Source organism: Meles meles, chromosome 6, assembly GCF_922984935.1.
Source record: "Meles meles chromosome 6, mMelMel3.1 paternal haplotype, whole genome shotgun sequence".
In the NCBI taxonomy this organism is placed as follows: domain Eukaryota; kingdom Metazoa; phylum Chordata; class Mammalia; order Carnivora; family Mustelidae; genus Meles; species Meles meles.
This window is the reverse complement of record NC_060071.1, coordinates 118,129,703-118,153,759: the sequence shown is the minus strand read 5'-3', so window position 1 is coordinate 118,153,759 and position 24,057 is coordinate 118,129,703. Positions and strand designations below refer to the sequence as shown.

The 24,057-nt window shown below is 45.4% G+C and overlaps 1 protein-coding gene across 1 annotated transcript in view; it reads left to right on the top strand.

Moving 5' to 3' along the window:
* Nucleotides 1–20,520, top strand: part of ZFYVE26 (zinc finger FYVE-type containing 26) — a 62,409-nt gene extending 41,889 nt beyond the window's left edge. The window contains exons 30-42 of the mRNA XM_046008614.1: nucleotides 802–833; nucleotides 1,482–1,618; nucleotides 2,722–2,942; nucleotides 6,169–6,316; nucleotides 6,574–6,783; nucleotides 7,275–7,493; nucleotides 11,382–11,579; nucleotides 12,283–12,482; nucleotides 13,335–13,476; nucleotides 13,770–13,829; nucleotides 15,009–15,191; nucleotides 15,766–15,810; nucleotides 18,170–20,520. Of these exons, the coding sequence (XP_045864570.1) occupies nucleotides 802–833; nucleotides 1,482–1,618; nucleotides 2,722–2,942; nucleotides 6,169–6,316; nucleotides 6,574–6,783; nucleotides 7,275–7,493; nucleotides 11,382–11,579; nucleotides 12,283–12,482; nucleotides 13,335–13,476; nucleotides 13,770–13,829; nucleotides 15,009–15,191; nucleotides 15,766–15,810; nucleotides 18,170–18,373 (1,999 nt within the window). The 3' untranslated portion in view covers nucleotides 18,374–20,520. The remainder of the gene's footprint in view (nucleotides 1–801; nucleotides 834–1,481; nucleotides 1,619–2,721; nucleotides 2,943–6,168; nucleotides 6,317–6,573; nucleotides 6,784–7,274; nucleotides 7,494–11,381; nucleotides 11,580–12,282; nucleotides 12,483–13,334; nucleotides 13,477–13,769; nucleotides 13,830–15,008; nucleotides 15,192–15,765; nucleotides 15,811–18,169) is intronic.
* Nucleotides 20,521–24,057: the final 3,537 nt, after the last annotated feature.

Sequence of the window (24,057 nt, the reverse complement as noted above, 5' to 3'; positions counted from 1 at the left end):
CCAGAAGTGGGAGTGACAGCTGCAAAAGTCGGGCAGGAGAATATGTGGGTCCTTTGAGGAAGTGTAAATATGTGGGTGATAGGCTGAGGTTCTGGCTGACATGCCTTGGACTTAGAAACCTGACAGCTGAGCCAGGAGGACTTGGGCCCAAAGGCTTGGAGCTTGCTCTTTGGCCACATGGGCTGGGACTGACCAGCAGGCTTCTCATGCAGGTGCTAGACTTGACCTCTGACTTGTAGCATCAGGACTTAATGCTTGGTGGTGCCAACTGAAGTTGACCAGAACCAATGGCAGAGTGGGGAGGACTTTAATGAGTTGAGCACAGGTCATGGGTGGCAGAAGTTGCTCTCAAGAGATGAGCAGGCTAGGTCATAAAGGCTTTGTCTGCAGAAACTGCAAACTTGGAACACTTTTACCCTGAGAAGCTATGGAACAATTTTAAGCAGAAGCATAACATGACCATATTTGGATTTTTAAAAGCTTGCTCTAGCTCCAAAGTAGGGAGTAGGTTGACAGAGTCAAGGACACCAATTGGGAAGCCATTACAGAGGCTTTAGCAATAAATGATGAGGGCCTTCTCTGAGGCAGGGATGGAGAGAGAGATGGGGACATTTAAAGAGGTATTGAAGAGATGGACAGAAAATGGTCAGTGACTGGCTGTGACAGGTAAGGGACAGAAAAGAGTTTGGTTCCCTGCTTCTTCTTACTTGGATAACAATGTAAATGGTGCTCTGTACCAGTTTCAAAACAAAGAGGAAGAGAAGGGATTCGGGCATTTCATTTTTCTTCCTCTGTTTCCAGTGTGCCAGAAGAGAATCCAGAACAACCAGAAGGTAAGGCTGAATCATATTCCTCTGTCTCTTTGTTTATATGTTCAAGTTGGCTCTTTCGTCACTGTTTTAGCTGCAGCTGATACCCTTAATAGCAACTCAGTCTGACTGAGGCCAAGGAAAAAAGAAAATTCTTGGCATTTCTATTAAGCTGTTTCCCTTTAAGTTTATTATCCTATTAACCTACTGTACTGGCCCATTAGCTTCCAGCATTCAGAAGGCCAGCTACCAAAGAATTTGGTTCCTAATTTTGAGCAGGTAGTTCCTTTTTTTTTTTTCTCCTAGGTTCCCTTTCACCACCATCCTACTTCCAAATGCTCCCTCCTTCCCCCTAGGCGATCACTATTAATAGTTTGGTTTATATCCTTCCACTGAGGTTAGTTTTTAGGATAACCGATGATTCAGCCCTCCATCTGAGAAGGGTGTACATTTCAGAGTTTCTTATTTGAAGCAGTGGGGTTGTATGACACTGTAATCCCGGATCTTTCCTGCAGAAGAAAGTTTGAAGTACCTAATGAGATCTAAAAGAAATAAAGGGACCAAGGAGAGATAACAGGCAGGTGTCTGCGTGCAGCTCACTCCAGTTTTCTGGCTGGGGCTACACTGGACTGCTGGTCAGTGACGACACATGAATGACACTTCTCTTCTCAGCACCAGACAGCTCCAAGAGTGAAAGTCCTCCATACTCAGCCGTGGTGAGAGTCCCCAAAGCAACTGAGGTAGAATGGATTTTGGATCTGAATGAGGAGGAAAACGAGCTGGTGCGGAGTGAATTTTACTATGAGCAGGTAATAGCAATAAAACTTGATGGTCACTTGAGTTTCCTTATGATGTGTAGTTACGGCAAGAAACGCAGAGATAGGTGAACACAGCCTGGCCTTCACGAGCTTACAGTATAATAATGTAGGAGCTAAGACGAATAAACCAAATGAGGCAGAAAAATAAAGAGCATGTTGGAAATGTGTGAGAGCAGATCAGGAAAGTCTTCATGGGGACACCTGGGTGGCTCAGTCAGTCAAGCATCCAACTCCTGGTTTTGGCTCAGGTGATGATCTCAGGGTTGTGAGATCCAGGCCCAGCATGGAGCTTGCTTAAGATTTTCGCTCTCCCTTTCTCCCTGCCCCTCCCCTAAAATAAATACATAAACAATAAAAATAAAATTTAAAATAAAAGGAAAGGCTTCACGGAAGAAGTGGCCCTTACGAGGACAGAAGAGTGGTGGGAGTGTGACAGGCAGAAACGGGGCAGGGAGGGAGTGTAAGGAGAGTGAGGGTAGGAGGATAGAAAGTACCAAACTGGAACATCTGAGCAAAGGCACAGTGTCAGAAATTGCAGGGCATTCCAGGGGACTGGAAATGGTTTAATTTGAAGGAACGTAGGGTGTTCGTAGAGAGGTCGTAAAAGGTAAGATTGAAATGGGCGATTTATGGACAGGGCCTTGAATTCTGCAGCAGGGAAAGTTTACTTGTTTAGCACCAGGCACCAGGAAAGGATTTGGAGTGTGCTTTGGAATATTAATTCAGCAGCAGTGTGTCCAGGCTTGAAGCACAGACTTCTCCAGCAAGGGAGCTGTCACAGTCCAAGCCAGCACTGAGGAGGACCTGCACTAGTGGGAAAAAGGAGGGAACATGTGGACATTGCCAAGAAGTAGGTAACGCATGAACACAGCTGCCTTCTTCCCAGTGTGGTGACAGAAGCTAGAAGTGCCACTTAGAACATCTGGAAATCATTTAGTTTCACTCCTGCTTTGCCGTGGAAGTTTCGCTCCCGCCTCCAGTGTATTTCAAGCCTGTTGAGCTAAGAAGAATAACTCCTGCCATCCAGTAACATTTGAAGAATGCTCTGGTCTCTGAGCTCACTGTGTGTGTCTCTCTCCTTCCACCCTGGCCAGTCCCCCAGCGCATCCCTGTGCATCGCCATCCTGAACCTGCACCGGGACAGCATTGCCTGTGGCCACCAGCTGATCGAGCACTGCTGCAGGCTGTCCCAGGGCCTCACCAACCCCGAGGTGGATGCAGGGCTGCTCACAGACATCATGAAGCAGCTGCTCTTCAGTGCCAAGATGATGTTCGTCAAGGCTGGCCGGAGCCAGGACCTTGCTCTTTGTGACAGGTGAATGGGAGTGGCTCGCTCTTCTTATACTCAGTTATCATTTCTGTCTGGCTTCTCCTCCTGCCCCCACAATGAGTTCCCACATCACCATCCTCTCTCGGTAGATGCACTGAAAATGTTTGACATCTCAGTTTGATGACAGTGAAATGCCACCAGATCACAAGTGGTCTTCCTCACCCTACCTTGACAGCCTGTGTCCTCTTTCCCTGGGTAGATCCTCAAAGCAGAGTGTTCTCTAGCTCTACCCAGTCAGAAAGAAAGTCAAAACTTTGCTTTATTTGTAATTAAAATCAATTTAGGGGAGCACCTTTAGTCTCTATGGAGCTTTCTGGCTTTTGGAGAAAAATGTGTCCTCCCTAAATGTTCAGTGCTTCGCCTTGGCTGGAACTCTACCCCAGTCTTGACCAAATCCAGACTGTGACCTCAGAAGTTCTGGGTAACAGATCTGTGAAGCACACTGAGGGCTGGTCTGTCCCGGTGTCACAGATAGGAATCTGAGTCATAAAGTACAAGTATCTGGAAAAGGTATGATTAGGCCCCCGAGCCCTGTATAACCTGCTCTGCCTCCACTCATTAACTTGACAGTTGAAACTCCCAGTTCCCAGCTTATCCACCCAGATGCATGACTCATGTTGTATGTTCTCAGTGCTCGGTCCTAGCCAGAGGTAGAGCAGAGAGCATAACTTTCTTTGACGTATAAGTGCCTCAGGCACTTGTTCAGAGTGTTTGCCTACAAACTCCAGACAGAGCGAGCACAGTGAATCCCATCTGTACTACTTCCTCGCTCTGTCACCTTAGACAAGTCTGTTAACTGCCCTGGGCCTCAGTGTCCTTCTCTGTAAAATGGGGATGTTAGTAATACTTATCTCAGAGGGCACTTAGGAGGATAAAATGAGAGTATCCCTATAAAGGGCTAAGAATTGAGTCTTTGTACTCCAGAAATGCTAGTTTTTTTTATTTTCATTAACAAAACCAGAAGATTGAGAAAGGCAGGAGGAGGTGGAACAGGAAATGGAAGGAAGTATAAGGCCGTGAATTTCACTCTTTCATATGAAGAGACAATAGATTCTACATCATTTTTCAAGTTAATAATTGAAGAAGTGGGTATATGTTAAAGTTTTTCACTTTTTAAAATTTTTTAAAAGTTTTTATTTACTTGAGGGCGAGAGAGAAATTGAGGGCACACAGAGAGAGAGGGAGAAGCAGTGCCAGTAAGCAGAGAGCCCAGCCTAGGGCCACCACATCCCAGGACCCTGGGATCATGACCTGAGCCGCAGGCAGATACTTAACCGACTGAGCCACCTGGTGCCCCAAATAAGGTTTTTTTAAAATAACCAGAGAACCATTTACCAGAAATGGAGAAGAGGGGAAAAGAACAAAAACCACTCCATATAGCAAAAAGTAGAATGTAAGACAAAAATTAAAATATATCTAAATATATCTCAAATACTAGTAATGTAAATGAGTTAAAATCTTATTAAAAGAAAAAAGTATTCAGATAGGGGGATAAAACAAATTTTTTTTTTTTTTTTTTATAAAACATTTAACATCAAGTCCTGTACTTCCTTCAAAATCCAGTGTAAGTGGACGAAATATCCACTCTAGGCTGTGGACAACAGAAATTCAGAAAATGCTTACTTTGGTAGGATCCTCACCCCCAGATGCTGTGCACTTCTCTTGACAGTGTACAGCAGTGGTTTTGAATTACACATTCTTTTTCCCCAATTCTGGATTCACACACCCCTTCTAGAGGATTATGTCCTTCATGCAGGTTTGCTAATGGTGGTGGATTCATCGCTCATGTGATTTGCAGAGTATTTTTTCATTGTTTTTAACTCCTACTTCCTTCCAGTAGACACATAAATAAATAATTAATTAAAACAGAACTCACATTACCTATTAAAAACATACAATACATTGTGATACCAAATTTGTTTTCATAACATATACTCTCCCTTACCCCATTCCCACTAAGTTGAAAATGTCTCATGTACTGAATTCCTTTCCAGGGAAATTGGTGGATAAGTCAGAATCCACAGGTAACCTTTGACTAGATTATAACATATGTTGCATAATATATTTACTGTGGATTATATATATTGTATAATATATACAGTTACATTCATTGAGTGTAGGACTGTTTCAGGCAGCACTGGACAGAATGAACGAGTTTTCTGGGTTCTGTGTTGCTCTAAGCTTTTTGCAATCACCGGGTGTCAGGAGTAAGATCAAAGGTGGCAGTGCTAGTGGGCTGTAGCAAGGACCCATTCTTAGCACAGGAAGACAGTATCAAGTCCAGGAGGCTAGAATCCAAGTGATTGCCCAGCAGCACCTCCAGACAATGGTAATGATGTGACGTCTATACTGACTAGGTATGCAGGCCGTGGAGATAGTCTCTGTGCTCTCTCCCAAGCAGGGTTCTAAAGAACCAAAAAGCCAGTGGGTGATTGTGAGCATCCCTACTTAGGGTATTAATATGTAATATTTAATGAGTACCTCCAAAATTCTAGACTTAATCCTAAGCCCTTTTACTTGAGCTGTTTCATTTCATCCTTAAAATTCTCTCATGGTATCTCTTTTACAGATGAGTAAATTGTGGCAGAGAAGTTAACTAACTTGCTTAAGGTCATAGAGCTGCTGAGTGATGGAGTCGAACTCAGAGTCTGACTCCAAAGCCTTCTCTCACAGTGTTCATGTACCCCTCAGTTCTCCTTTTCACATTGGAATTGAAATAGAAAACTTGTAAGCATGGGTGTCTGGGTTGCTCAGGTTTGAAACCTGGCAAGGAAATCCAGTTATTTCTGTGACACCTAGCACTTCAATAAACAGTGAAAGTGATTGCCTCATACCAAAATATATTAAAAGTTTAGGAATTGCATATAATTTCTAGAATAGTTAGAGCAGTTACACAAACATAACAATCCTTATTATTGGGGCACCTGGTGGCTCAGTGGGTTAAAGCCTCTGCCTTCAGCTCAGGTCATGATCCCAGGGTTTTGGGATCGAGCCCTGCATCAGGCTCCTTGCTCAGTGGGAAACCTGCTTTTCCCTCTCCCTCTGCCTGCTGCCCTCCCTGCTTGTATTCTTTCTTACGCTCTGTCTCTCTTTCTATCTGTCAAATAAATTAATTAAATTTTAAAAAAAAGAAAAAGAAAACTTGTAAACAGCAACTATTTTTAGTAAGACTCTGTGGAGCCTCATTGCCTCTCCTCTTCCCTCCCTGTAGCTACATCAGCAAGGTGGATGTGTTGAATATCTTAGTTGCTGCTTCCTATCGCCACGTGCCTCCTCTGGACCAGATCCTGCAGCCAGCTGCAGTAACCAGGCTAAGGAACCAGCTTTTGGAAGCTGAGTACTACCAACTGGGTGTTGAGGTGAGACAAAGCTAACTTCTACCCAACTGTAATGAGCTGCCTTTTCCTAGCCTTGCAAGTGGCTATTGTCATCATCTCCCAGTTGCGCTCGGCCATGGGGAAGTATCTAGGGCATTACAAGTTTGCCATTCGGCAGTAATGGCAAGTGGGGTGATGGGGAAGGAAGGCGATTGGCAACAATGGGAAAGAATAGGTCTTTGGGACTTTCGGGTCTGGATTGAGGTACTTCTCACTAAAAGGAGCAGTTTTTCTTCCAGATATCCACAAAGACTGGCCTTGATCCCACTGGAGCGTGGCATGCTTGGGGCATGGCCTGCCTCAAAGCTGGGAACCTCACTGCTGCACGGGAGAAGTTCGGTCGCTGTCTGAAGCCTCCCTTTGACCTCAATCAGCTGAGTCATGGCTCAAGACTGGTACAGGATGTGGTTGAGTACCTGGAGTCCACAGTGAGGCCACTTCTGTCCTTGGTAAGAACATAGCAGGGGAGAGTCAGTTCAGGGAGGAAGAAGGCCCAGGAGCAGTAATGACCTGGGAAAAGGATCAGCTTCCACTCAGCTTATAGTGGCAGTCCTGGCTCAGAGCTGCTAGGTTTAGATTTTGTTCTTTCCATTATGCATAATTAGGTAGTAACTATATATGGTTAGATAAGTAATGCAAAGTCAATTAAAAAAAAAGTGAACTACAGACAAGCATTTTTAAAAATTATAAAAATGACATTTAATCGCATGCCCAGACTCAAGTAATGTTTAGATTTTGGTGAATTCTCTATGTTACATTTTTTTAATGAAACATGGTATTATAATATGGAGAATTTTGTATCCTGCCTGTTTTTCTGTCCTTCAAACTGTATTGTAAGGCTACTTCCATGTTCCTAAATATTCTTTGAAAGCAATATTTTCAGAAGCTGCTGAGAATTTACTGAGTTCTATTTTTCTTTTGCACTCTCCTTTCCTGTCAGCAAGATGATGATTATTTTGCCACCTTGAAAGAACTGGAAGCTACCCTTCGGACCCAGAGCCTCTCTCTGGAGGTGATTCCTGAAGGGAAGATCATGAACAACACCTACTACCAAGAATGCCTCTTCTACCTGCATAACTACAGCACCAACCTGGCCATCATCAGCTTCTACATGAGGCACAACTGCCTGCGGGAAGCCTTGCTCCACCTCCTCAACAAGGTGGGACACACAAACCTACCTCTCAAAGTGCAAGACCTACTTTGCCCTTCTGGATTGGCCCACTCAGCTCTAAGGGCGGTGGTTGGGGAGTTGGGTTGATAAACCCTCTGAAACGTAATACAATGTTGAGCTATGAGACCATCTCTAGCAGAGTCAGGTCAAAATGGAAAATTCTGTCCACCCAAATTACGATTTGATATACAGGCAGTAAGTCTTAACCTGGATCCAGATTGCCTTTCTGATTGGCAATGACAGATTTTATCCCTTCTCCCAAAACATAGAGCAGAATCAGATAGTAGTTGAGCGCATGGTCTCTGGAATGAGATGGTTGGTATAAGTGGTGTGACCTTGACCAAACTGCTTTACCTCTCTATTTCTACACACTTCCCACCTGCCCTGGGACTGTGTCCCACTGCTGACTTAGCTGCTGATCTTCTCAGAGTTGTTACACCATGATCCTCTATTTGGGCCCCAAATATCTAATGGAAGGAGAGTATGCTGTCCTTTTTTCTCTCTGACATCCTCTGCCCTCCTCCCACAGGAGACAAAGCCACCTCTGAAATGCATTATTTCTCCAGAGCCATTGTTAAGCAAAATCGGGGTTCTGTTTCACCATCACATTTTGACATTCTTTTTTTTTTTTTTAAGATTTTATTTATTTATTTGACAGAGATCACAAGCAGGCAGAGAGGCAGGCAGAGAGAGAGGGGGAAGCAGGCTCTCTGCTCAGCAGGGGCTGATCCCAGGACCTGAGATCATGACCCGAGCTGAAGGCAGAGGCTTTAACCCACTGAGCCACCCAGGCACCCCTGGCATTCATTTTTTATCAGAATGTTCCATGAATACTTTTTGAGGAATTGGCTGATCTTTATGAAATTTCATAGGAAATTAAAAGAGTTCAATACTTTAATTTTAATCTGCTGCCCCAATTCAAAATGGCAGCCAGTGAAAGTTTACAAATGGACATATCTTCTAGGATTGCTCCAAGTGAAGTCAACTGTTCACAGTCATGGTAACCATACCCCTACAGGGTAACTACTAACCAAGTTTTAAGAATAAAGTAAGAGTTATTTTACTTAGAGTTTAACTGCTAATTTTTTCCTTTTCCTCCGTTTCTAAATGAGTTTTGGGGTAAAGCTGCTTCTCCCAAGCACAGACTGAGAGTGGAAATAACTAGTTCTGTTTCTTCAAACTGTCGAGTCGTCCAGAGAGTTAAGCAGCTTACTTACTTATCTTGGTAGAAGCTGACAACAGCATTACCCTGCTTTTACATTTGTCAGAGCAGAGGGAAAGAAGCCTTCTTTTTATCTCCTATGATCACTGTTACCCTTGAACTGAAATATCTTAGTTCTCAAGCAGGTGGGGAACAACAGAAAAGCACATTGTGAAAACTACAACAGAATGGCTAGAGCCTGGAAGGTGTTCTTTTGCAAGGCTCAGTTCACCCCTTTCCCTGTCACACTGCCCCAGAGTGAGCTTTCTGAACCATAACACGTGTTATTTACTTCTTCGTAGTTTGTGTTATTCTCCTCTCTGAAAGACCCTCAGGAGATCTCCATGGCCACACGGTGAAGTCCAAATTCCTTAGCATGCATACAGGTCCGACCAAGATCAGGCCCCCTTATTTCTCCTGTTTATTTTCACCACAAGGCCTATATATGCCCTACATTCCAGACTTACCAAATTATTTAAATTTTCCTGATTGTACCTTACCCTCTCTGACCTCCATGAACCTGCTTGTGCTGTACCCCCTAACCTAGAATACCCTGGCCCTCTTTGTTTCCTTGGAAAACTCCCATTTATCCTTTCAAACCCTCTCTGTTGAGCTTTCGTAGACCGCACAAGCAACATTAGGTGCCTCTTCCTCTATACCACCACTGTATTGAGCGTACAGGTCTGTTACTGCGTTTATTACGCATGGCAGCTGTTTGTTTACAACTGTGTCATCCTTTCTGCACCAAGAAAGCTAATATTTTACTTCTCTGTGTCTTCCAGTGCCAGACCCAGAGCCAGTTAGGAATGAGTGAATGAGTAGGTAAATAGATGAAAGGGAAGTTTTTAACATATTGCTCTTCTGAGAAATTTCATCTTCTCTCTGGAGCTGATTCACCTGCCTTTTAAAGTCTGTCCTAAAAGTTTTAGATTAGGTCTGGGTTTCTGAGTTAGGAACAGCCAGAATCTGTGAAAACTCAGAATTCCTTCAGTTCTAAGCAGCTTGTACCGAGTGCTACAAGGTCAGTCTGTTTATAGGAACATGAGTTTATGACCGTTCTTTACCCTCCATTTGTTATTCATAGTCTAAAATCTAAATGCCCAGATGATTTTTTTTCTACAACTGTGGAATTCGGGTTTATGATACAGGGTCTCTGAACCACGGATGTGCTTCAGAAGGGAGGGGAATATTATGTGTGCACCTTCCTGAGGAGTCGGTCCATAATGTTATCACTTACTCGTTTATCCAAGAAATACTTCCTAAAAATTACTGTGGGCATCGTAAAAAAAAAAAAAAAAGTAGACAAAAATATTTGCTCTCATAAAATTTACATTATAGCAGGGAGACAGACAATAAACAAGGTAAATAATATCTCTAGTATAAGTTCTAAGTAGTAAGAAAAAGCGAGGGAGAGGGCAGAGATGTATTGGGCAGTTTTAGAAAGGGGAAGGGGACACTCAGTAAAGCCGTAAAGGAGATGGCATATAGGGCCTTGTGGACATTGTGAGGGCTTGGACTTTATGCTGAGTGAGGAAGACCATTGGAAGTTTTTAAAGAGATAACATGATGTGACTTAATGTTTTGCCAAAATCACATGGGTTGATTGGTTGGCATTAGACAAAAAAGAGGCAGGACAGAAGGTAGGAGACGAGATAGGAGGCTACTGCAATAATTCGGGCAAGTGGTAATGATGACTTGGCCAGGGTGGTACATTGAGGTGGTGCGAAGTGGCCAGACGCAGATTCTGTGTGTATGTTGATGGTAGAGCCAGTAGAATTTGCTCATGATTCGATATTGGGTGCAGAGGCAGGGGGGGACAGATTTGACTTAAGTTTTTAACCTGAACAACTAGAAGAACAAAATTGCCATCTGAGAAAGGAAAGACTACAAAAAGAAGAGATTTGGAAGAAACAACCGAGAGTGTAGTTTTAGGTGTACTAAGTGTACTAGAGGATATTTTGAGTAGGCAGTTGGATATTAGTTGGATACCTACTTCTGGAATTCAGGAATAATGAACAGGGTGGAAATAGGGATCTAGGCATAATCAGCAAGTAGATTTAAAGCCATGAGATTTGTGAAATCACCAAAAGACTGAGTATAGAAAGAAAAGAGAACATGTTCCTCCTAAGCCCTGAGGAAATTACGAGGAAACAGCAAAGAAGATTGAGAAGCAGTAGCTGGAGAAGCAGAAAGAAAACCTGGAAAGAGTGGTGTCCTAGAAGTCAAATAAAGAAAATTTTTCAAGGGGGAGGAAGCCATCAGCTGTAGCAAAAGCTCTTGATAGTTCTGGTGGAAAACAAGACAGATTTTAGATTTAACAATTTAGAAGTCATTGGGGATGTAAGGGGCAGTTTCAGTGGAGTGGTGGGTGCAGTGAGTAAGAGTGGGTAGTGGGTAAGTGGTGGGTAAGAATGGGTTTAAGAGACAATCACAGAAGAGAAATCAAAGACAGGGAGTGTAGATGACTTTGTCAAGGAGACTTTCTACTCAGCAAGGAAGAGACTGGAGCAGTCACTAGAGTGGGATTCTCAAAGGTGTCTCTGACACTTAGAAAGTTAAGAAGCACCACTATAGAAGGAAGCCTAAGGTGTGTGAGTGGAAAGAAATCCAGGGTAGGTCCCAGACTGTGCCAGAAGCAGGCTCAAGACTTGACTTTTTGCCTTGCCCTGTTCTAGGAGAGTCCTCCAGAAGTCTTTATACAAGGCATTTTCCAGCCAAGCTATAAAAGTGGGAAGCTACACACTTTGGAGAACTTGCTAGAGTCCATTGATCCAACCTTAGAGAGCTGGGGAAAGTACTTGATAGCTGCCTGTCAACACTTACAGAAGAAGAACTACTACCATATTCTGTATGAGCTGCAGCAGTTTATGAAGGTAATAGCCCCTTCCTGCCCTCTACCTCTATTGCTGACATCCTGCCATGCAGGGAGACTGTGCAAGATGAAGGATCAAGTCCCTGGTCCCTCAGTCCCTGGCCTCATTCTTTAACCAACCCTAGAGCAAACCCATGTGGTTCTCTAGCATTGTTGAATAATATTGGGATTTCCATCCCCATCCCAAAGTGGCAAACCTTAACTTTGTCAGTAATAGCGCTCTTCAGAATTCAAGGAACGTCAAAGTGAAAAAGAGATCTGTGACAATTTTAAGATAAGCACAATGCATGAATACAGAATTCATAAGGGATGGTGGGGAGTGCTTTTAGAGAGGATGTATGAAGGGAGAGGGAACAAGTTTCTCCCAATCTGTCTGAGGGCTACAAACGCTAAATCACAGAGAAACTGAATCATTCAAAGCCAAAGTGAGAGCGAAACCAAGCTGAATGGGGAATCGGAAGTATCCTTTTGAAGATCTCTCCTGTGGTAAAATAAAGGCCTTCTCGGGAGCTCAGCCAGTCAGTTTGCTTTAGGATCCCTTGGGTTTAGGAGTAACTCTTACGAAATAGTTGTGCAGCTGGTGATGGAAGTGGGTGCTGGCCTCTAGGTTTGATGAGTGGAAATCAGGTCAGAATTCTCCTCACATCCGTACCCTCTAATATCCCCGATCTCATTTGACCTGAACGTTCATTTTCCTCTTCTAGGATCAAGTCCGGGCCGCCATGACCTGTATCCGGTTCTTTAGTCACAAAGCGAAGACTTACACGGAACTGGGAGAGAAGCTCTCGTGGCTGCTTAAGGCCAAGGACCACCTGAAGATCTACCTCCAAGATACTTCCCGCAGCACCAGAAGGAAGAAGACCACCTTCTTCCAAAAGAAGATGACGGCAGCTGATGTGTCAAGGTAGCCCGAGGCTCAGGGAACAGTTGGAGTGGGCAGCCCATATGGGGCTCCGTGCTTAGCAGGGAGTCTGCTTCTCCTTCTCCCTCTCCCTCTGTTTGCACACACACACTCTCTTTCTTTCTCTCAAACAAGTAAGTAAAATCTTTAAAAATAAATAAATAAAGGAACTCATTCCTGAGTGTGAGTGGCCAGTACAAGCCTGGAGAGGCTAGAGAGGAGCTCATAGAAGAAGAGAGGGAGGGAAGTGTTAGGATCGGACCCCTTCCAGTAAACAGGCGAAAAAGGTCCGTTGAGATGTTGGCCTGCCCCCATCTTCATCTTCCATTCGTGCTCCTCCCTTTTCCCTCCCTGAGCAACATCACGCCGGCCTCCTGGGGCCTCCTCCACACACCAAGCCCTTCCCTCCTCTCAGTCTTTATGCTGGCTTATCCGTTCACTCCCTCTGCTTACAACACCACATCTAAAGTAAACACTGCGCCCCGCCTTTGTTGCCTTCGTAGGCCCAGTCGCTAAATATTTAAAGTGTCCGTTCATTATTCATCTCTCCTCTAGCCATGAACTCTGTGAGGGCAGGGTTCGTGTCCCTCTTGACCTCTGTTGTTGTCTGCAGCTTGTAGGTGCTTCATTAATACTTACTGATTCAGGGACCGGACTCTCTCTGGTTGCACGGAGCAGCCTGCCACTCTGAGGCACCTCTGTACAGGGCCCCTGACCACGATTGTTGTCTTCTCCCTCCATCCCCTCTCTTCCACCCTTTTCCAATGCCTTCTTCTCATGATGTCTCAGCCGCCCTGCCCTAGTCCCTCCTGAAGCCGCTTATGAGGCTCGAGTGTGCGTCTCCTGTCACCGTAGGCACATGAACACACTCCAGCTGCAGATGGAAGTGACCAGGTTCTTGCATCGCTGTGAAAGTGCTGGGACCTCTCAGATCACCACCTTGCCTCTGCCAACTCTCTTTGGAAATAACCACATGAAAATGGATGTTGCCTGCAAGGTACAGATGAATGTTTCAGACATCTGACAGACCGTTCTTATCTTTCAGAAGCTTATCACAGTGGTTATCGTCTAGTTAGTATTTCAGTTGTTCGTTTGAAGGCGGCCTTCCCACTAGAATGTGAGCCACAGAAGGCTGAAGATCAAGTCCATTTTGACTGCTCTTGTATCCCTAGTGCCTGGCACTTAGTAGAGTCTCAACAAATATTTGTTGAATAAATGGGAGCCCTCTTCGTTGATAGAGGGGCTACTCTGTAATTATTGCCTCTTTAAGCACATTTCCCTCCTTTTCAGGTCATGCTAGGAGGGAAGAATGTGGAAGACGGTTTTGGAATTGCATTCCGTGTTCTGCAGGTATGACTTGAATCCGTCAAGATGGATGGAACTGGCCGCAGCTCCATGAGAGATTATTCTTCAGAAAAATTCTATCCCAAAGGAAGCAGATACACATATACATCATAAATGAAGTCAAGGTGGCTCTTACAGAACCGTGTCCGACTCTAGATTCTAGGGCACTTTGCCAGAAGCCAAATAGCTAGTGACAAACCCATCAAGAGCTATCAAACAAATACCTGAAACCAGGTCTAGGACAGTTCCGCACAGCCTCTGCTTGCCCTCTGAGGAGAGCATGACTGGAGGATGTGGCAAGGGGCTGGCGGGGGTCCTGTGCGGTAGGAAAGGCCATCAGCATCAAGGACTGCCCATCCATCCATCTGCTTAGGAGTTGGCTCAAGGAGTGCCTTTTCTGTGCCTGTGGTCAGAGGACACAGGTATGACTGTGGCGCTGGAGCAGAGTCTGGAGAGGGCACTGAAACTGCAAGGGCCATAGGGTCTCCAGGCCACTCTCCCGCCCCACCCCAGCCCCCGCCAGGCAGTTCCACAAAGATACCCTAAGGACCTTCACTCTCTGGGCAGGTGGGATCTGGAACGCCTTGTGTTTCGAAGACCAGTGGCTTCATGAATGATCAGACTGATTCCTTTCTTTTCCACCTATTTCAGTGTTGGAGGCAGCTCTCCACTGCCAGATAGCCCTGGTGGACAGGCTGAGCCACAGCTCCTCTCAGACTTTGTCGAGGATTATCGTAGATCGGGCTTAAAGTGTTTATCTGGTAGTTTCCAGCAAATCAGTCTTTTGGTGAATTGGTCTGTTTCCAGATACTAAGGCATTTCTTGGCAGACACCAAGGATCTGCAGCAGCAAATACCAACCCCCAATACCCCTTTCCTAAGACACAGGTGGCTCCTTAGAAGAAGAACGAACTGGTCTTGGGAATTTGATGAGAATATTTCAGAAAGTGGCATGGCAGTGAGTGAGGTAGACCATGTTAGATATCAGGGTGACAGTATTTATGGTCGCTTCCTAAAATGTCGGCCTCATTCCAAAGAGGAACTTTTTGCGTAGTTTTGTTTGTGTCATGTGAGTATTTTCTATGGTGACTGCTGTCAATATGGCTTATCTACACCAAACCGAGTGGGGGCTCCTACTGCTGGTGTCCCCTGCCCCCCCAGCCCCTCGTTCTGTGTTCTCCTCCAGGACTTCCAGCTGGACGCCGCCGCCACCTACTGCAGAGCGGCCCGGCAGCTGGTAGAGAGGGAGAAATACGGCGAAATCCAGCAGTTGCTCAAGTGTGTCAGTGAGTCAGGCATGGCAGCCAGAAGTGACGGGGACACCATCCTCCTCAACTGCCTGGAAGCCTTCAAGAGAATTCCGCCCCAGGTATGCTCCCTCCTCTACTTCTTGGCTCCTCCATCTATTTTGTTGCCTTCACATCCCCCTTTTGGTTTTTCTGTTCCCTATGATATACTCATAATGTACTGAATCTCTGCAAGATCCCTTTATCTTTGTGACTCCTGTGTAATAATGGTCTCACCCGAATCAGCCCGTCCCTGGAAAGAAAATGTGTGCTTATAACATCTCTACCCAGAAGGTGTCCCTCAATATCCATGGTCTAACATGGCACCTGTGGACAGACCAATTGGAGCTTCTCCCTGTGATTGTCAGGGTGGGTCTGCAGCTGGCCTTTGAGCATGTTGCCCATGAAACTGTCCCCCTATGGCTTCTTCATGGGGTAAACAGAGCCACATCCATGTGTGAAGGCCAAGGACAGTCCTCTCAGGAGCTTTCTTCTCGAATTCCCAAGCCTAGTGTTAATCATTAGATTTGCTTTGGTGCTTTTATAGCAGAAGTTGAGTTTAAAAAGTAACGAGCGGTCTGAGGCTGGTGGGGCCTCAGCTCCCATGCTGGGAACTCTTCTTCCTCCTCTCATGACCACTGTTTCTGTTCTGTACAGGAGCTGGAGAGCCTGATCCAGGCAATACACAGCGATGACAACAAGGTGAGCAGAATCGTCTCCAAACCCTGGTCATGTCATGAGCAGCACCTTGGGCTTCCTTTTCACCTTTATCCCTTGCTCCCCGCAACAGTTCCATTCAACCTATATCTCCACTTCTTTGTTATCCAACAGCGGAGCTGGGACCCAGACGGGGTTGCAGAGGGAGAAAATCAGTGGAATACACACAAACAGTGACTTCATGAGCCTTTGCCTTCCCCACTTTTTCCTCTCCATTTTCATGCACAGCTTTCCTCAGAGACCCATAGGAAATCCTTCATTTCCGTCTTCAGGTTGACTGACTGAATGAGGTTCTCAGAGTGGGTAGGCATTTCCTTATCCTAGAAGGAAAACGGTACCCAGTACAGGAAGCGGAAAACTCCACCTGGCCCTTGAGCACCAGATACCCGTTCGTGTCTCACTCTCCGAGCAGGCTACTTGCCTGGGCTCAGCGAACTCTTCCCTGTTGAGTAGGAAATCAGTGCTTCTGCAAGGAGTGCCGGCCAGAAAAGAAGTTCTCCCCACTGCTCCTACTTGTGCCTAGCCACAGGCTGACCCACCCACCATCCGGAGGAAGGCCCACAGGCCAGCAGAGGTATAGGAAAACCAAGCCAGACTGCCCTGGCCCCTAGCAGCGGGAAGATCTGGCAGCTGAGGCCCTCAAGAATACTTGTGGCTTCTTAACACAGCCACAGAGCTGCTCCCCGAGGTAGTATCGCTAATCCCTGGTCTGAATTTGCCAGGCCTTCTTCAGTCGAGGGGTTAAGGAGAACGTGTTCCGAGCATTTCTTCAGTTCTGCGTGCAGCATCCAGATGACCTTATGTGGAAAGGATGGAATTCTGATGTTCTGAATTGTAGAGAAATACTTTTTCAGAATCGTAGTGAGAATCCAGCAACCAGGCCAGACACCCCCGTTCCCCGAGTCCCAAACGGCAGTCCTTTTCCAAGCCTTCAGTGAGCCTCCCCCTCAATAGGACGGAGGCTGTGTCCCAGGGAAGTACATGCATTGAAATCTCAACAGTTCTTACTTTTTTAGGTCCTTCTCTTAACAGTTGCCCTCATGCTCTTAAGTGATCTCAGGCCATATGGTCTTGCCAAAAACCAGCCTTACTCAGTTCCTATTCCAGACTTTCTGGCAAAACGCCCTCCTTCTCTAGGTGGGAATTTTGCCTGGCAACTTGTGATACTGTCTTTAACGCACATCGGTGTTAAGTAGAGCTGAAGGGCTGGGTGAGAGCAAACATCCTGGGGCAGCAGGTAGATACCCAGGCGGCAGGACGTGGTCACTTAGTAAGCTTAGAGAATATCCAGCTTCTTCTAGCTTTAGCAGCATATCTGTAGTTGAGCTTAGGATAGAAAGACTTCAGCGACCAAGACAAAAAAGGTGGAAGGTTGAAACATGAAGAGAGAGGAGTCCCTTCCAACCACCAGAAGGAACTGTCACAGCAGAAAGGCAGCTGCTGGTGGAAGCTCTGAAGCAGCTCATGAGGGCCTTGCTGTTGGCTGGCCTAGAACACTGGCAAACCAGTGACGTGCTGGTGAGATTGGGGCCAGGGAAGGCATGGACTCTGGTTTCCACTAAGCTGGGGGTTTGTAAGATGGAGGGCCTCCAGAGTACAAGAGAGACACCCCTCATACCAAAACTGAGACACCTCTGACCCAAATAGCAAAAGTCAAGTCAACATGGGATTAGACCTTAATTAGACCTTTTCTAATTGTGTGTGTGCCTGTTCATACCTAAATTTCCAGTTACAAGATTTTAAATTCAGGTCAAAACAGAAAAATAGTGAAAGGGGAACCTGTGTGCTCATGGTAAGGGAGAGATACAATAGTACATTCATTCATTCATTCATTCTTTCAGTGCGTATTTATTCAATTCCTGCCACATGTCAGTCCAGGCACTAGGCACTGCAAGTACAAGAAGTAGAAAAAGCAGACACCATTCCTGTCTTCAAGGAGCTTAAGATCTAGTCAAGGAGACAGACATCAATCAAATCATCATCCAAACAACTATAAAATCCTAACTCGTGGGCAGTGACAGTGCTGACTAAAGTGAGGAGGAGGCTGGCATTGGCAGGAGGAGGGCCTCAGAAGCAGTAGACAGAGGCCAGACTCCAATCACCTGCCTGCTTGCTTCTTTTTGAAATTCTTGGGTTATTTGTATTCATTATAAAATAACACAGTGTAATAGCTTAATGTCCAGAGTATTTAAAGCATTGCTAAGGTATACTGAAAGACAAAAACCCAGTCATTAATTCAGTAGGTGAGAAGGGATCCTCCATCTGCCTAGCACTGGGCCACCTCTCTGTTCCTTCGTCATCCGTGATGGTATCTTTCTGGCTGTCTCTTCTGCCCTGTTGCCAGGTTCAGGCCTACCTGACATGTTGCAAACTGCGATCTGCCTACCTGATTGCCGTGAAGCAAGAACACTCACGTGCCACAGCCCTCGTCCAACAGGTGCAGCAGGCTGCCAAGAGCAGCGGGGACGCAGTCGTGCAAGACATCTGTGCCCAGTGGCTTCTGACGAGCCACACCCGGGCTGCCCATGGCTCAGGCTCCAGGAAGTGACCATGAGCAGCAGGGCCTGAATACTGTGGAACGGGAGAGACAGAGGTGATCTCTACCTCCTTCCTCCCGTGCAGTGGGACTTCCCTGGCTCTGCCCCAGATCGGAAAGAGCTGGATCGGACCCTACTTGCCATCTTGGGCAAGGATAGGACCTTTCACGCCACGCAAGTGCCATGTTTCTGTAAAATTGTGGAATCTGTGTGTTTGTCTGGAGATGGCCAGTTCTTTCTACCTCAGAGTGAGTGAGTGTGCGTGCACGCTCTTGTGCACTCATGTTTACGCCGAAGCATTTCTGAACAAACAAAACTCTCCCCCACCAAAAAGAGGCACTTTACTTTAGACTTTTGCCAGTCTAAAAACCTTCCCTGCGTTTTGGTTCTTAACCCGGGTCATCCTGTTTGTACACCGTTCCCTCCGTGTGGAGATGCTCAATAGCTCCTCATAACTAGAAGCATTTTACAGAGAATTCTAGAGCAACACCAAAAGGATTGCCTCTTATTTCTTCCTCCCCCTCCCTCCCCAAATTCAGAGATGGCCTTGGGGCAAGTGCTGCCTGTGGATGAAAACTGGTCCACAGATGTCCTGTCACAAGCACAAGGAGTTACCTGGAGTCTTTGGAAGATAGTCTGAAAAGAAGGATCCTCAGGTGCGGGCCTCTGAAAGCTGTGGGTGCGCACAGTGAGGGGGTCGGAGCCCGACACACTGACAGGCAGAGCACCGTTGTGTCCATCCCGTGGGGAAAGGTGAAACTCTCCAAACAAGATGGCATAGAGGTGGCCAACAAGCACAGAGCTGGCTTCTGTGAACATCCCTGCCACAGAGGGAACACGGTTCCCTCTTCGAGAGTGGAGAGAGAAGTGGGAGCCAAGATCCTAGGACTAAAATGGCTAGACTGCCTATCTGAGTTACAGTCCTGTTTGTGCCCCTTTAAAATGGTAGGAAACCGCTTTCTCTTCTCTCCTGCTTTTCCACAGTCTCAGCAGGACCACAAGATGAAGATGCAGAGGCTGGAGGGTCATTGAGAGGGTAGTGCACTTTTTTGTCTTCACAGAGGGAGTCAAGGGTTGGGCCTGCGGATGAGTCAGAACAAGGGAATGATGAGTAGGTCCCGTCCAGTTGATGGAAAACCAGGTGAAGGACTCTTCGTATGCATTGGCTTGTGTTCCGCACCAGAACTGATTTAGAAAGGGTCTGCCGGGGCGCCTGGGTGGCTCAGTGGGTTAAAACCTCTGCCCTCGGCTCGGGTCATGATCCCAGGGTCCTGGGATCGAGCCCCGCATCAGATCGAGCCCCACATCAGGCTCTCTGCTCGGTGGAGAGCCTGCTTCCCCCTCTCTCTCTCTGCCTGTCTCTCTGACTACTTGCGATCTCTATCTGTCAAATAGAAAGGGTCTGTCATCCTCAGTGACGTGGATTTGCACACGAGGGCCCTAAGGAAAGCTCTGCAGCTCTGAGCCTCCCATCACCCAGAGCTCAGTCTGTTGATCTCACATTTGCTGCTGAGACAGACGAACTGGAAGCCACAGTCAGTATCTCTGGTGCTTAGACCCTATGGATTTCTCTCTGAACCAGGTTTTTTGATAGTAAAAAAAACAACTACTGTGAGCATCTGTCACATTCGGAGCTTTGGTTCTATAGAGGGGAGAAAGACTGCAAAGAAAATATTAGACCTCTTCTGCAGGAACTTTAACAAGTAAAGTGGTTTTTCCTTCTTTGAGTCAGAGAATCGTCTGTCTTCCAGGAAATATCATTCCGTGGCATCTGCTTGCCCTTCTGAGTCTGCCTGCCCTCTGCACTGAACATAAGCACTTTATACGAATGGGTTGCAAATCTCACAGCTCTTAACTTGGGATGTTAAGACCAGATTTTTCTGACTTCTTCCTCTAACTAGTTGAACTATAAATAAAATAGGTATCCACTGACTAGACTGATAAAAGTTGAGGCTAAAGGCCTTTGTGCATCACGCTGTGGTCTCCAGGGGGGAAAAAAAAGTACGTGTTGAAGGTTTGAATGTTTTACTGAAAGCAAGTCACAATAAAATGTCTGTCCTACCAGTTTCTTGGCTTCATGACTGTTTTGTGATGGTTTTTTTTTTTTTTTAAGATTTTATTTATTTGACAGATAGAAATCACAAGTAGGGAGAGAGGCAGGCAGAGAGAGAGAGAGGAGGAAGCAGGCTCCCTGCCAAGCAGAGAGCCCAATGCGGGGCTCGATCCCAGGACTCTGGGATCATGACCTGAGCAAAAGGCAGAGGCTTTAACCCACTGAGCCACCCAGGCGCCCCTGTTTTGTGATGTCTTGTTCTTACCCTTCCCTTCCTTTTTACCTTGTGTTCTTTGTGAAGAGAAACCATGGGTGGGGGAGCTCAGATGGTCTTCAGTTCTTGAACTTTCTTGAAATGATTCCCATCATAACTGAAGACTCTTAGGTTAGGATTTATCTCAGATTTCCTGTGTGTTCAAAACTATTAGTGTACTCCCTACCACCAGAAAACTTTTTGCTTCAGTTGCAGTTGTAGGAGGAAGCATGTTACACATTCATCAGGTAAAAGAAAGTAAGTGAAAAAAGTCCCTCCCATCCCTGTCCCCTCAACCCAGTGCCCTCCAAGAGACCACCAGTGTTACCAGTTTCTAGTGTATAGTTTCAGAGCTATTTTATTACGTGAACTAAACAGCAATGACTAAAATATTCCATGGTGAAAGATATGCCATAATTATTTAACCAGTCTCTTGGATATTTTAGGTCATTGCTATCTTTTACCACTACAAATTGTGCTGCAGTGAATTAACCTATCCAGAATCCCCTGGGTCAGAGGATATGTGCATCTGGCAGATATTGCCAATTGCCTTCCAAAGAGGTCATAGCCATGAACTCCACCAGCAGTATAGGACAGGGCCTGCTTTCTCACATCATTTCCATTGAACTTGGTAGCTCTTTGCCAGTCTAATCCCTGCAAAATGGTACTCACATTTTTTTAAAGCTGCTCATCATTTTTAAAAATCTGTATGTCTTGGGGCACCTGGGTGGCTCAGTGGGTTGAGCCTCTGCCTTTGGCTCAGGTCATGATCTCAGGGTCCTGGGATTGAGCCCCACATCAGTCTCTCTGCTCAGTGGGGAGCCTGCTTCCCCCTCTCTCTCTGCCTGCTGCTCTGCCTACTTGTGATCTCTCTCCCTGTGTCAAATATATAAATAAAATCTTTTAAAAAAATAAAAATCTGTATGTCTTTTTAATATTAACCAAATTGTAAACTTCAAAGCCAAGTGCATGGTCTTCAGGGAAAGTAGAACTCAAACTTGGCTTAAATTGTTTTCTTGCCACTCTCTTAGAGCATGTGTCTGCAATATAATACTTGAGCCATGGACTGTAGCTGCCATAATATTATCTCCTTTCCCCGGAAATAGGCCCTCCTCTAATTTCTCATTTTAAAAAAAATTTTTTTTTTTTTTTTTTTTTCAGAAACAAAAGTTGTGATAAAAGTAGAACTGAAAATCACCTAGTATGGACATGGCACAAAGATGTGTCACAACATATATTTAGAACACCCAATCTATCTCTAGGATAGGGAACCATAAGCTATATTTAGAAACCTGAGACCCTCCAAAGTTATTGGATATCCTTGGCTTGGAGCTTAAATGAAGTAGGTCAAATGCTGTTAGGCTTTCTTCATACCCAAGTAACCAAATACCAATAGTCATAACCCAAAGTTTATGGCCTTTTCTTAGTCATCATCTTCTCAGTAATGTAGTAACAGTAGTAATGTTGACTGACCCATCCTTAAAGCTTCCAATTCCTCTACAACAAATTCATTGTACATCTGGTTATTGAATGGCTTTCTTCGGTGGAGTACTTTCCTGCTCTGTTTCTTCATGTTATTTCTGCTTGGAACCCTTCCTTCACAACCTCCCAGTCTCTCCCCCACCCTCCAGTCTACCATTGTCAAAACCCTTTCTCCAGGCTCATTTTAAGTCCCATTTCCTCAGCAAAGTATTTGCTTCTCTGGCTATACTTCCTCTTCATCCCCCTTAAAGGCTGAAATTCTTCAAGGTTCTATCCATTCTCTTGACCCTTATACTCTCCCATACAATGCCATTATTTCAGCAGTCATCTTGGTTTGCTGAGTTCTAAACCAGAGTTGTCCCTTTTAATTTCTGTCCACATCTTTCGATTGTTTCCTGGAAGTCACCCACATGGCTAACCACAGGCTAATATCACAAAAAGTGTTAGCAAGTCCAAAATGGAATACATTCTATTCTACCCACAAACCTGATCTTCCTCCTTTAGTGATTCGTATTACTATATTATCACTGTTAAGCATGCTGCCTGGGTTAGAAACCTCAAGGTTTCTCTATATTGACTATTTCTTCCTCTTCCTTATTCAAACTTTCAGGTGCCTACCATGACTCAAGCATATATCCAGTTGGAAGTAAAATGCTATTATCATCCTGTCCTTCCAGTCAGAAGAACCTCAATTTAATGGAGATCGGAACTCAAACAATGGAAATTTGGCTCCTGCTATCTTTTTAGAAGTAACTTGTTAAACTGATATGTCACCTGCGTGAGATAGCACCTACAAAGAACCATAGTTGGTTTTTTTGGAGATAGAAGTGACCATAGAATACATTACTGCATCTCTTACTTTTTTCATTCAATCATTAATTCAACAAATCTTGATTACAGTTATATAGTGAGCTGCATGCTCGAGATATAGAGATGATCAAAGTAGACAAAGTTTGTGTGCTCCTGGCATTTACAGAGACCTTGCAGATGCCCATTCGCTTGCCGCACTCACATGTAAAATGTTATTTGAGCAGAAGTCTTGTGTGTAAATGAGAGCTCGTGGGAGGAGCACTGGATATGGGCTTGAGGGAGATCAGTGAAGCCTTCCCAGCAAATGTGATGCCCAGAATATAAGTGTGGAGTGGGGGGAGTTTCCCGGCAGAATGAACAGCTTATCTGAGGGTCCAGAGACAACAGAGCATCTGACTGAATGAAACCACAGAAGTCACATCAAGTCAAGTTGGAGCCCAGTCAGGGTGCTGTGACAAGGTCATCTGAGATCTTGTAAGCTTGTTAAGGAGTTTGGGATTTAACCTATTGGACAATAGACACCAGAACATTATAAGCAAGAGAGTAACATGATGTGACTTAAATTTTAAGATCCTTTGGCTGCAGAATGAAGCCCAGGTCAGTCAAGGGAAAGAGTAGAAGCAGAGATGCTAGCAAACAGTGGGCAGTACTGAGGCTTCCTGAAGCCCTTAGAATAAAGTACAAATTCTTAACAGGGCTCACAAAGACCTGTCTCATCAGATCCCTGCCTACCTCTCTTGTCTTACCTCCCACCCCGTTCCCCTCTTTCAGTTCCCAGATGTGGCATGGTCTTTGTGCCCTCTGAGCCTGGACCAGTTTTCCCCCTTCAGCTGGTGATTCATCCTTCAAATCTTGCTTAACGGTATGCCACTTGGCTCAGGAAGTCTTATCTGACCTCTTCCCCTCACCCCAGATTAGGACAGGCACTTCTGCCATGTGTCCTTGAAGTGAGGGCAGGAATAAGAGCTCTCTTGCCCATTTCATATTCCCCATGCTTGCGGTAACCCTAAAGCATCGGTAGTGGCACCGGTGGTGTTTAATAAGGGAATGACCTGATGGTGGCCTGAGGAAATCTGATACAAGGGGCAGGCAGAAGA